Source organism: Adiantum capillus-veneris, chromosome 17 (genome assembly GCF_014529385.1).
Source record: "Adiantum capillus-veneris isolate H3 chromosome 17, ASM1452938v2, whole genome shotgun sequence".
NCBI classification, from domain to species: domain Eukaryota; kingdom Viridiplantae; phylum Streptophyta; class Polypodiopsida; order Polypodiales; family Pteridaceae; genus Adiantum; species Adiantum capillus-veneris.
The window spans coordinates 64677129-64690947 of NC_140947.1; the positions used below are offsets into that span (position 1 = coordinate 64677129).

The 13819-nt window shown below is 42.3% G+C and overlaps 1 protein-coding gene and 2 pseudogenes across 1 annotated transcript; all 3 read right to left on the reverse strand.

The window, feature by feature from the left end:
* Window positions 1–559: 559 nt before the first annotated feature.
* On the reverse strand, window positions 560–3766 carry LOC147437393 (uncharacterized). Its single transcript, XM_086486936.1, has one exon. It carries the CDS (start codon window positions 2635–2637, stop codon window positions 742–744), a length of 1896 nt encoding a protein of 631 aa, XP_086343062.1. The 5' UTR covers window positions 2638–3766; the 3' UTR covers window positions 560–741.
* A 5699-nt stretch (window positions 3767–9465) lies between these two features.
* Window positions 9466–10164, reverse strand: LOC147437394 (cell number regulator 6 pseudogene; annotated as a pseudogene).
* A 25-nt stretch (window positions 10165–10189) lies between these two features.
* On the reverse strand, window positions 10190–11053 carry LOC147437395 (flotillin-like protein 2 pseudogene; annotated as a pseudogene).
* Between the last annotated feature and the right edge of the window lie 2766 nt (window positions 11054–13819).

Here is a 13819-nt window from a genome sequence, read left to right on the forward strand (position 1 = left end):
GCTCCCTATCTCTGCCCGTTTTTTATACCAATGAGTAGTGAAGATCTCATCCTCAAGTCATATTGTCCTGAAAAAAATGTGTTATTACCAATTGAATTATACTGGATATCTATAAGCTCTCTTTACTGAATCTGTTGACCGCCGATTGAGACAACTCGCAATTTAGTGCACACCATACCTAATGCACATGGTCCTCACCTCAGCATGTTACCAGCCATTACCCAATTGGCTTTGGGGCATCCGTCATTTTGAAGCCCAATTTGCATGAAAGCGATCCACTGTGATATCTGCACTGCCGTCTCATGTCCCGTCAATTTCTAAGGTTTTCTTTTGACCTAAATTCAAAGTTAAACATGCTTTCATGACATATATTGATGCAGCAGCTTGCCAGTCTTAACTCTGCAAAAAAGCAGCAGCCCCCAAAATCTGCTTAATACAAGACAAGATCTCAGCTATTAAAGGACAAACAAGAAACAGTTTTGAGCCGACGAATACAATGTAAAAAACATAGTGGCAAGTGCAAAGTCGAAATTTCCGATCCATCATCGTTGCCCAAGTGTGAGAAAACTTCTTGATTTTGATCAACAGACATAAAAAAAAGTTTAAATTATAGTAATTGAGTCTTCAGAGTCTGATAGTAATGCAGCTTCGGGCTACACCATAATCACTCAAAACCCTTTTTTGTTTTAACAGGGGTGAAAAAGCAAGAAAAGAAGGTTCAGACAGAGCGCTTTTGGTGACTTACTCAGATTGTGTTTTATGAGAAGACTGTACATTTGAATTACCTGCTTGACAAAATTCTAGATTGTAAATGGCTTGAAAAATGTCATCCTCTGAAGAAAATTCTGCATACTGCCTCACAGTAGCAGAGGATGCCACAGACTTTAACACGCTCAAAGCTGCTGCTTCTTGGAAGGCCTCGCCCTTTGTCTGACCCACATGCAAAGCCAATTGCGCCAGGAGACGAATGGCCGGAAATTGGACGCTTTTCTCAGTATCCAATGCTACCATTTGAACCAAAAATGGAAGGCCTGGAACCTCCAATATAGCCACAGAGTGCTTTTGGCACAGAAAATTCTCTTTATCTGTAAACTTCAGCAATGCATTGACTGCTTCAACCACAACGGGTGAGCGCTGTTTATCTACATTGGAAAGCTGTAAAACCAAAGCTTTGATCATTTTATTTCCCTTTAACGAAAATGCTTTGGCAAGGCTTCCCACTGCCCTGATGCAGCAGACTTGAAGCTGAGGGTCAACAGAATTATCAAGAATAATCCGATGAAGCTGGTCTACAGTGGCTCTTGCTGCCGGAGAGGTCAACTTGAATGCAAATTTGCGAAAATCTGTGTTTCCTTCTGCAACTGCAGCCAGCTCCATTATGGTCATAACTGCGTTTTTTTGCACCTCACCGTGTGCAAGTTCAACCAGCTTTGCTAAACCAAGCATTGCCCTTGTTTGAGCAATCTTCCTGCTGTTGTCAAGATTACTTGCAGATAGCAACCAAAGTGCTCTTGTCACCTGAAGCTGTAGGTCAGTCGTGAGCTCGTCCATTTCCGCTTTTTCCTTATAAGGCACATGACTGGATCCATATAGATCATGGGGTGCTTCACTAGTATTTGCATTGCAATGCAGCCCTTCAACTGTGTCACCAGTTTGGTTATCACTGGATGAGGCATCAGAGCTTCCTTTATCTTCTGAATTTGTTACCTCCCGCAAAGAGCTCCCATTCACAAGCACTTCTAAAGGTGCTACTTTTAGAGATCTGTTGTTATCATTCATGGTCTCCAGCATGAGGGCCACCAAATGCATAATAGCCTTAGTATTACCCAAGATTATCTGAGTTTCTCGATCTTGGATGATCATTTCTGCAAATGCCCAGATAACTTTAACTTGCGCCTGCCTTGCACCTTGCTCCAGGACATGAACACATGCTGGAATGACACCTTGCTGCACCAAATTATGTACCCTTGCCTGGTTTATGGCAAGATTTCGCAAAGCAGTTGCAGCCATGACTTTGCATTGAAGTGTACCATCATGAAGGGCCTTAATAATCAGTGGAACACCGCCCTCCTCAATAATGAACTGGCCATTTTGCTCGCTGGCTGATGCCATTAATGCAAGATCGATCGCTGCTGCCTCCCGCAACTCTTGGGAGCCTCCTTGGAGCTTAGAAAGGAGGGTCCACACAAAAGACAGATTGGGGAATGTGCTCGTGATGGGTGGCATGCCAATTACGCTGACCGCTTCCTCATCAGTCACAGAATTGAGAAGCCAATTGACATTGGCAATGGCATCATCCAGAGAAGATTTAGCTTTTCTGAACTCTGTGGCAGTTGTGATTGTAACCAGTCTTCTCAAGAGCCCGCCTTTCCTGCATTTTCTTATGAGAAAGCAGCAATGTTCCAGAATGGAGGATGTCTCATCAACGATGCGTCGAGTTGGGTGCTCACAAAAGCGAGGATTGTCCTGCCTAACCATGCGGACAGCTGTCCGCAGGCATGATGCTAGAGTATCCACATGACCGCAAAGTTCCCGGCACTCTTGTTGATAGACATCTACTTCTGGTGCGGCAAATTTGATGTCTTCAACAAGCCTAAGTGGCTGCCGAAATAATGCCTCAAGGGGGCTTTCTTCCATGCAGGTAGGTTATTTGGAAGGAAAAGAAATTGCTAGTTGAGCTGGTCTGTTATGCATTGCTTAACTTGCATTCATGAAGAGGTCGACAGAGTCAGCAATCGACACACCGAGTTCAAAAATGTTGAACGATGATTTTATACTGTAACGTTACCTTTGCGGATAACTTCTCAAACAAAAAAGAAGTTATCCCAAACAAAAAGGAAGCAGGCAGGACAAGGATCGCTACAGAGTGGAGGTGCCTTCGCAGAAATGCCAACTGATGGGTGGCATGTTTACAGTGTAACTCAACTGATCGATATGATGCTGCCCCCGTCTGAAACTTAAATCAAGCTGGAACTCAGATACCTTAGAAAGATGGGGCTTTTACGCTGACGCCCTCAAGAACGGGTCTGGGTAATCTGATGGAGAAGATATTTGAGGGGCATTTGAAGACGCAGATGGCAAGAACCCCAATTGAAGAATCCGTTCAACTGATAAAGAGATGTGGACATAACCCATCTTGTCAGTGGAGAGGAAGGGATATACAGATGATGCAACAGCTGATTGAGCTTATACGTGATGCAGATGGTGATGGAGGGCTTGCGAAGACGAAACCCTAGAGAGTGCTTCTGTAGCTGAGCTAGGAACAGAATTCATGCTTTCTGTAACTCCCAGTAAGTAGAAGCTACATGTGCCATTTAACGAGCGCGATGAAGGAAGGGCGTACTTCGGACTGCCGCCAGAGGAGTAGAGGAATGGGCAGGATCCCTCTTCGTGCAGCAGGAATAAATGAAAAATGCGCTTCTTTCGTTGGATGATGACAAAGGTGCGGTCTTCTGCTCGCAGCTCAGGAGTCGGGACTCGGGACTCAGGACAAAGAGAGAGATCATGGATGATGACAAAGGTGCGGTCTTCTGCTCGGCAGCTCAGGAGTCGGGACTCGGGACTCAGGACAGAGAGAGAGAGAGATCATGGAAAGTTTGATCGCGGTCAAGTCAAGAGGAAAACTCTTAATTATTGGAGGCCCTAAGGCTCGGGGCCCGGGCTAGAAGACTTGGTCCGGGAGCAATCGGGAACCGTTGGATTAAGCTTGCTGGGAGCACTTGTAGACCGATGGATTAAGATTATTGAAAGATTACTTACAAGAAAGGGTAGAGGTGCGTCCCACCTTTGATGTATTTTTTTTTTTGGAGATCCCTCTGCAAAGGATATGCCAAGGATGCTTGTAACATTATGTGATTCAAGCTCAATTGAGCACTTTTAAAAAAAGATTATTGAAAGGTTACGTGGCAGCGTCAAATCTTTTTTGGCCTACATAATGCCTTTGTAAAGCAGTGAACTCTTGGGAGCAATTTTGGGCCGTTTGATTAATGATGCATACTTTCTTCCTTGTAAGAGGGGCATTAACTTGGCGTCATCTTATGTAGTCCATCGTACACATACTTGACAATTGCTCCTAATTTTATGGAGGGTCCATTATTGTTGCAGACAATTAGATAACTATTCCCAACACTTCCTAAGGAGGAAACGATAGAACGAGGAAGTGGTCGTATTAGAGACGGAGATTTGGAAGCTCCAGCCAAAGAGAGTGGGTTTGATGTCGAGGGAGAAGCTAGAAGACCACCATAAAAGCTATAAGGGGGAATACTGAGACATCCATATGCACTGAGTGAGTGGAAAGAAGTGAGTGAGATCTCACACTCATGTGCACTACCTTAGTTATTTCTTGTAGAGAGAAGTTTCCTAATTTATGGATTATAACTCCACCCTCTGCATAGAGTAGAAATGTTTTTTTGTTTGTTGAGAAGGGCCTCTAAAAGTAGAGGGGTTAGTTAGGGGCAATATTGGAGCCCCATACCTCACCCTCCTCAACCTTCACATCCCATTGTATGAAACTAGCTGCAAGCAATTTGAGAGGCTCGTCTTGGTTATAAAGTGTTAGGATTAATGAATTACTAAGTAGCGGCTAGAGTGGTGTACTTAATGGAGAGAGATAAAACATTCACGAGAGAGAGAGAGAGAGAGAGAGAGAGAGAGAGAGAGAGAGAGAGAGAGAGAGAGAGAGAGAGAGAGAGAGAACGCACAAGATGTACGTGATTCACCCAAGTGTGGGCTATGTCCACGGAAAAGCAGTTACTGAATAACTTTACACTTCAAAGTAGTTTAAAAGGGATTATAAACCCTTAATGGTCATCTTGCCCGATTCTCTCTCTACCTTGCACTTCTTGCTTTTTCTTTTTTAACTCTATTTTCATGTGTAGCAGCCGTTCATGTGTAGATGAGTCCACCCAACAGTCGGCCACTAGTCATTAGAACGCTGGCCACTGGCCATGGACCATCGACCACCGGCCATTGATTACCATCCACCTGCCATGTATCTGCTTTCGCATTTTGCATTTCAAACCTTTCCAATACCTTCTTGATGTAATCCTCTTGAGATAGTGTTAATGTCTTCTTCAACACGTCTCTTGGTATTTTCATACCAAGTATTTGTTTTGCATCACCTAAATCTTTAGTTGAAAAAGATTTAGACAACTCCTCTTTTAGCTCCCTTATATCTTGCATGTTAGCACATACAATTAGGATTTCATCAACATATAACATTAGAATGATGTATTTCCCATCTCTCAAAGTCTTCATGTGAATCTACGATCTAACCTCCATTGGTGGAATTTTTGGTACCACTGTCTTGATGCTTGTTTAAACCATACAAGATCCTTTTTAATATGCATACCATTTTCTCCTTACCCTTTTTTTAATACCCCTTTGGTTGAAGCATGTAAATCTCCTCCTCCAAGTCTCCATGAAGGAATGCCGTGTTTATATCCCTTGCTCAAGATTCAAGTCTTCAACAACCACAATACCTAAAAAAAGTTTAATTTCATTTTTACAACAAGAGAAAATATTTCATTAAAATTGACACCTTTCTTTTGAGAAAACCCCTTTACCACAAGCCTAAACTTGTATCTCTTTTTCATGCTTTCTTCCTCCTTCATTTTGTACACCCAATGATTTTGTAGTGCCTGTTTACCTTTGGGCAAATCAACCAATTCCCAGGTTTGATTTTACTACAATGAATCCATCTCTGCTTGCATGCCCTTTATCCACTCCTCTTCGGGTCCATGTTGCATAGCTTCTTCATATGACTCTGGCTCTCTAGAATCTGTGACCAAGAGGTCTTCATATGACTCTGGCTCGCTAGAATTTGTGACCAAGAGATGGTTGAAGCAAGGAATGAATCTCTCTAGAGGTCTACTAACTCTCATAGACCTTCGGGATATAAATCGAGGGTTCTCATCTTATTGTGTTGTCTCAAGTTGTGAGTCTTCATTGTCCTCAAGCTCCATGTACACATCACTTGCATTCTTTGTTTTATTTTTTTCCAAGTAATCTTTGTACATATTATGTTTATTGAAATAACATCTTTACTCCTAAAATTTTACCATCCTCAAGTCCCATAGTCGATACCCACAGTTCGCTTCTCCATAATCAATGAAAAAAAATTTCTTGGACTGTTGTTTTCTTTGAGTGCGCTTGCGTTTTCCTTTTCTAGCACATGCTTTACCTGCTCAGGGGTTTTCAATTTTTCTGACTGCATTAGATCTTGAGCCATCTCTATGAGTCTTTTGCACATTTCCATTTGTTTGGTTTCCTTTCTCGGATGTGGGTAGGTAAGCAATCTTTGTTCCATTGTTTGATTGCTCTTCAACCTTGCCTCATAGGCTTGCAACATAGCATCTAAATACTTGTTCGCCTTTTTGACTAAGATTGATCCGCTTGATAAAGTCTTTGACTCTTTCACTCCCTTGGAATTTTCTTTGTTCTCTTGTTCATGTGTGAATTGTTCCTTTGTTTGGTTTCATTCAGTTTCTAAGGTTGTCTTTTCCCTTAGCCTCTTCGCTTTCATTCTGTTTCTTTTTGCTTTCCACGATTTTCGTTGAGTCCTCACTGACCCACTTTCAAATTCGGTTTATTCTAGAGGTTTCAACTCATCCGTCTCACTGATTTATTTTTGGTTGCTTTCTGAGCTTGAGCTCTAGTCACCACTGCGACAGGAACTGTCGATTTTGAGTCTGATCCGCTCAAAACAAGGTAAAACTTCAATAACATTCACAATCTCTTTTTTCGTGTTGCCTGGATTCTTAGCACAATGATGGAGTAGGTGATCCCACAATCATCACAGAATCCAAAGATTTTTGTTCATTGACCCTTGTGTAAACAACCTCGTGCCCAATGGTCACCTCCACATTCATAGCATGGATCTTTCCACCGGGTAGCTGGTGGCGCTCCCATTGGCTGTCCTATCCTAGGCGGATATTCTCCAAGCTTGTAATTTTGATTTTCTATGAACATGAGCGTATTTTCATCCATTGTGAATTGGTTTCTAGTTGTTTGAGCAACATATGAAGGTTTTGTGGCTTCGTTGGCACTGGCCCAAAATGGACTATCCTAGTACCATATGTTACACCCTCGGGTTCTCTCACATGGGTTTCTATAGGTTTCTTGTAGTAAACAGTTGATGGAATCATTGATTGACTCATGAGTGGCTCGCTCGACTGTGCGTATCAAACAATAGCTCAATTGTCATGAGGCAAAGACAATTGTTGGCCCAACACAGGTTGTGGTTTATCTCCTCCTTGTGCTACGTTATTGGGTCCAATTTGGTATCTCGGAGGTGGTGGAAATTGTTGCACCATTGGAGATCCATTGGGCCTTTCCCTCACATAATTTTGATTGTAAAATCACTCAATCGTATCGTGATTGATGTATTTTTGCTCGATGGCACACCACTTCAACACTCTTAGAGCATTAACTACTTGTGGCTACTGTGATCTCAGATTAGGATTCTGTATGTATGCTTGGTTCATTCTACAAATCACTTCTTCAACCACTTGGTCCATGTTTGTGTGATTGAAGCAGGAGCACTTTGTTTTATAGATGACTTGCTGGTTGTAGACGAAGCAATACTAGTGTTTGTATCTACGTCCTCCGTTACCTCTTCGTATGTCTTACAATTGTCAACTAGATACAACGCTTCTCTAGTGACTTGTTTGAATGTGGTGCATGTATTCAAGTGTAAGTCAATTTTTAGAGTTGCGTTTCTCAAGCCCTCTATGAAGAGAACTGATAAGCGATCAACTTGCGATAACTCTCGCACTAGATATCTTTCAATATATTATTTGAAGCGAGGTAAAGATTCCTTCACTTTTTCATTCTCCTTCTACTTAAAAGCATAGATTTGGAAAATCAAGTTGTGCTTGATTCCTCTCTTAGAGAATTTCTAGACAAACTCTCGCAAGAGTTGACCAATATTAAAACAATCTTGGTTGTTCAATGGCTAGAGCCAAGTGAGGAATCTCTAACCCCGAGAAAATACTTTCGAGCGAACAAGAGACCGAGCGAATATGTACAAGAGAAAAGAGCACATCAACATTGCAATAGTTTAGATATTGAACATAGAGTAGCAAAATGAACCGGTCATATCTTAAATTTTTTCAAATAACAGAACGAGGAATCCCAAAACCCAAGCGAGTTATCACGAGCTGTCCTAGAAATTGAGCAAAATAGAAAAAATAATACGTAGGAAGTCATAATCAAACTTAGGAATAATGAGGGTGAAGGAAGATGAGGTAAGAAAGAAGTTACAAAGTTGAAATTCTCATCTTAGAGTATCTCTTATGATTTAGAAGGAGAAATAAATTGGCCTCTTAAGCTCAATGCCAATGTGCTCTTTACAGTACGATCATAGCCATATTCACATGAGAGCTTAGACCATGTGGAAGTGTTAGTTCTTGCACATATCTTTGCACATTGTTCACTTGGTTCAAATTTGGGACAACCAATTAGGCACTAAAGACCAAACAATACATTTCATACCACTTTTTGTTAACAAGTGTCATCAGACATATTGTATGCCCTTGTCGTAGACGAAACCTTATGGCAGCTTCTTTTGTAATACTACACTATGATTGGAGGTGTGTCTTGCATTGCTCAAACTGCTCCCTTCTTGCTCTCTCTCTCTCTCTCTCTCTCTCTCTCTCTCTCTCTCTCTCTCTGCGAAAATTATGTACATTGTATTACATCATGTCATCTTGGTCTTTGTTATGTCATAAATGTGCCATAAATTGCAAACATCTCTCACTGAAATTTCCATTAGAGACATTGATACAATCCTCCATCATCTTTTTCTTAATGATCTCTCTCTCTCTCTCTCTCTCTCTCTCTCTCTCTCTCTTTGTGTGGTAAAGAGGTTATGCATACTATTCACAAAATGGCATTCTCATCATAATAAGGTTTTTGTGATGATGCATGCCATACAAGTTGGAAGCTTCATAGCATATCATTCTATTTTTGAGTGAAATAGATAAACGACATATTTTATTGTCCAAGATGGGCATATTGGTATTAAGGGCGAACATGTGGGCCTTGATAATTATTACACCTTAACTTGAACGCAGAAGGAACCTGAAATCTTGTAGACGGATTTGATGTTGGAATACCCTATTGCTTGATGACGTTTTTGAAACTATCAGGGATAGAACTGCAAAGGCACAAAGAGCTAGATGATTTGAGGAGGTTGCAACATCCATTGTTAGCACTAGGGATGGGGGATTGGAGCCTAGCACATACTCGCTACATTGACTGTAGCCTAGCATGTACTTGCTACATTGGTTGTAGAGTGCCCGAGTGCTCGAACAATCAGCCTCGGTAGCCAGCGCCGTCCAAGACACAAAGGTGGCCAACATTACCACCACCACCACCATCACAAGGCGGGTAAAGCCTCCATAGCTTGAGCCTTCTCTCTCTCTTTATCTGTCTCTACCCTCAAGAATCCAACACTTCTGTACATTAGTATAGGTTTGTGTGTTTGGAGCCTCTCAAGAACACAATGGAACCACATAGCCAAGCCTCCCAAGGCAATAGAGGTTTAAAATTTGCAATTCCAACTACTAGGGCTTGACAACTTTTCTTACAAAATAGTTGGTGAAGACAAAGAATAGAACATGGAGCTTGTACTTGTACAACACTTACACTCTCATCATTACCATTAGCTGAAAGAGTCTTTGGGCCTTCAGGAATATGCATTTCCTATGAAGGAGGTGGGTTTATGATTGTCATAGGCATAACAATATCATTAGAAAGCTTGCCCTACATCTCTCGATGCTCTTGGCATAATGCAGATAACAGTGGACTAAGCAAAGATCACAAGGAGAATTCTGCAGATAACATTCTTTTGCAAGGCTTGCCAGAACAGTCCTCTGTATATGCCACACATCCACCACGTAAAGACTTGTCCTTCCCCAATAGAAAAGGCCGCATGAGGATTGACTGTACAAAAGGCTAAAGTGGTAGCGGCAAGTTCCAATCCACCCTCCACAAATATGGCATGGCATGTGCACAGTGTTGCCCCAGGTACTTCAGTATTTTGATATTCCTCTCAAACAAGACACATGAGAAAATCAAGCCTAATTACCAACAAGAATCAAAGTGGTCGGCACAACCATAGATGCCCGTATATTCAGCTCGGCTTCTCGTATGGCCACCACATTTTTGCTTTGTATTTTGGCAAGCTCTACTTCTTGTGACCACAACATATATTTCTTGGCTAGCTCTGCATGTGCTTGAGTCATCTCAGCCTTCCTAGTGTTCTCAAAGATCTTGGTCTTTGCTTGAGCAAGAAACTCCTTCTGTTTTGCAATCTGGACCTACTGGAGGGACATACCTTGATCTTGGTATCAGCTTTTGCAGCATTCTGACGTTGCGTGAGACCCTGCCGCTCCTTGGTGCCGACATCACCCTTATACTTGGCATCAACGATGGTGATCTTGGCGCTAATGGCCACGTCTTTTGACCGAGGAAGGACAAGTACTCATGGCCAGGGACATCGATGATCTGCTTGACATTGGCATTGTATATGAGGAGGCCAAATTCATTGAGCTCAAGTTGCGCTTTCTCGAACACGGCGAGCTTGAACTGTTTGGTGCCTTTGAAAATGTCCTCCATGGTCATGGCGGGCGGCGAGGACGCGGGTTTCGCCTTCGATGATGCCCTTGACAAGGTCATTGACATGGTTGTAGTTTTGTTCATGGGGGGCGATGAGGCGGGCGTATTTGATGAGGGCGGCTTTGGGGCCGATGGGGAAGACGGCGGGGAAGACGAAGCTAGGGAAGCTTTTCGGTGCTCATGGTTTGAATGTCGAAGTCGTAGGAAGGTTTTCTTGGCCAACTTGGTCTCTGTCTGTCTCTTTGTCTCTCTCTCTCTCTCTCTCTCTCTCTCTCTCTCTCTCTCTCGGAGTGTGCGCTGGTGCGCGCTCCTTGAGAGAGAGAGACTGCGCATATTCCTGCTGCCGACTGTTCAAAGTTTGACGAAATCCCCACCGGTTGTATTGACGTCTTTGCGCACGTGCACCGGTTGCTGCAGCATCACCAGACACCATGGGCCGTCAGCCTGCCCACATGCAGCACGACCGGCCCAGTTCCGGCGGCAATTTTGTCACTAGATTAATTAAATCTGTTGCACCATATTCTAGTGACTCAAAACAATGTAAAATTGGACCGCACAGTAAAAAGTTTATTGAGGTCAAGTGCGCTTGAGATCAACATGCTGTTAGGGGTTTTTGTAGCGTTTTTTCTGCATTCCAGTATGTAGTTACGATCATGGAAGCGTTTCTTTGAGGCGAATCCAGGGAGATGCCTTCATCATCAAAAGGGAAACTGAAGGGTGAGCGAGTTGCTGAAAGGTGAATTGACAAGCGACAAGCGCTGCGCGGAGATGTCGCAAGGGTGAGATAGCTCTCAACACAGGAATGACGACCAAGCGGTGGCGAGGCGCAGGTGGAAAGACAAGCAAGGAGGGGTGGGATAGGACAAGGGAAGAACGTGCTGCTCACTTGTAAACTGCTTTTCTTTTTTTTTTAATACATGCACGCTGGGCTATGTATGCAGCGATGACTCTTGGTTGAGTTGGTTAGCCGAGCAGAATAGAGCGCATTTAGTTGATGTCGTGAGCTCTACCTGGGTTGTGGGGTTTTTACCAGTCGTTGTTGTGAGCAAAGAAAGGTAAAGTGCAGAGGAATCTTATAAGATTCTATCTAATGGGTGAATATAGATCCAGGTAGGAGTTTGCTGAGCATCGATGTAATTAAACAAAATAACTTAAGACCACAACTCTGGAGTGTATATATGTTACAGAAGAGAGGAATTGACTTACGTTATTTGTGTACGTTAACAATTTGAGAACAACAACAGAAGCCTTCTGTATCAAAACCAGTTTCAGCTGGTGAAGGACAAGATGCAGCACCGTTGAGCTCTCCTACTTCAGTCTTTAGATGAGCTTCCCAACAACAAGGACCCTTATTCTATAAGAAAACCTCTCCTCTTGCCATCGCATTTTGACACTCCCTTCCCCTCTCTCTCTCTCTCTCTCTCTCTCTCTCTCTCACACACACACACACACACACACACACATTTCCCACAACGCTAAAAATTCTCTTCTTTTTCTTCTAAGTCCTTCACTAATTTTCCCTTTTTGTTTCTCTCACTCTAGCAATCGACACTAACATGGAGTCCTAGATCTAGCAATTTCATCTATTGAGTAGCAATTTAGGAACTGCCAACAGCTATATGAAAAATTTTGAAGTGTATCTTATGTAAACAACATTTGTCACAAATTCGGCAAAGTCATAGTTTCTAAAGTGTTCCTTATGTAAACAATGTTTGTCACAGATTCAACAAAGTCACAATTTTTAGCCGGCTACAACCCTAATTTTTTTGAACACTAGCCAATGGTTTATGCTACTTCCTGCTTACCAAGGTGGAGGTAATCGAGTAGCACTATAAGAGGATCATCACTATCATTTTGCTCGGTTTTTGGTTTTCTCGAACGTTTTCGCTCGGGGTTTGGTAGGACTCGAGCCAAGTCAACGTCGTTTCTTCCAATGTCAACCCAAATCCTTCGTACTATGTATGGAAATCCGTGACTTGTTTCGTCCTTAAGACTTGCTTAAATATGAAAACATGTGCATATGGATATCTCGATTAGTTGTACTTCTTGGGAACGCACTTTGCCACTTGGGAAGGTCGCATCCTTCTAGTTTTCACTACCATTCTCATCATTCTAAGCTCTCTTACAACTACATCTCTTGCCTCATATCCACTAGTAGGTGCTCTGGAGGGAGTTTGGTCAGTTAATCTCTCATCATGTTGCATGTCTCTATTATTGGTTCTAGTATCAGGAACCCTTGTGCTGAAAATTGTGTATGGAATATCATTACCTCAATGCATGGACATAGGAACCCTTGAACTCAAAGATCCTGTCGATCCTGGCTCAAAAAAATGTGGTCGACTAAAAGGATCTTCCACTTTGGTTCTCGACGGACTCACTCTTTGTAATTTCTGGCCTTGTTTCAGAGACAGTTGGTCTTTGTGTGCAGAGGTGACATAGTATTGGTGGAGTGGTCCTCGGAAGTACGTCTATCCCTCAAGCTCCGTGTGGTTTATTGTTGCAGAATATCTTTGACCATACTTGTCTAACATGATTATTCGTGTATCTCTTTCCACTTCATATGTGAACACATACAAGAATTTTTGCTCCGTTAACTCTCTCACGTTGGATTCATCACACCTGTAATAGAGCACTCGATTGTCATGGCATTTCGGCACTCAAACAAAGTCCAAATGCAACAAAGCTTTAGGAGGAGGTCTAAGACACCTAAAGGCACTATCCTACCAACTTTGGTCACAATCTAACAAGGTACCAAAATCAAGATCCATCATGATCAAGGTCCTGAAAATTGCAATAGAACATACCAAAAAGGTTACCCTATGGTCTAAGAATAGTCTCCAATGGTCGAAACGTCAAAAAACAACCATCAAAGCACTCAAAATAGCCGTGCTGATTTAGCTTGCTAGTGTGTAGTTGTGAGCCATATCATAATTGACAATGATTAAACTTTAATTAAAGAATAGTAGACAAGGAACACAATGTAAGTTTTGGAATTGAAATCAGATTACCAGAGCTCAAGATAGATTGATAACAAAGCATGTAAGAGTATTCACTCTCAATCGTTCGCTCCAAAACTCATAAACCCTCTTGTTAAAATGATAATGTGTGTCTTTTCCCACTTACAAAAAATAGGTTTTATACCTAGGGCTTTCTTGGCCAGTGACTGGCTTTACAAGACTCAGACTCATTTATAGACTTT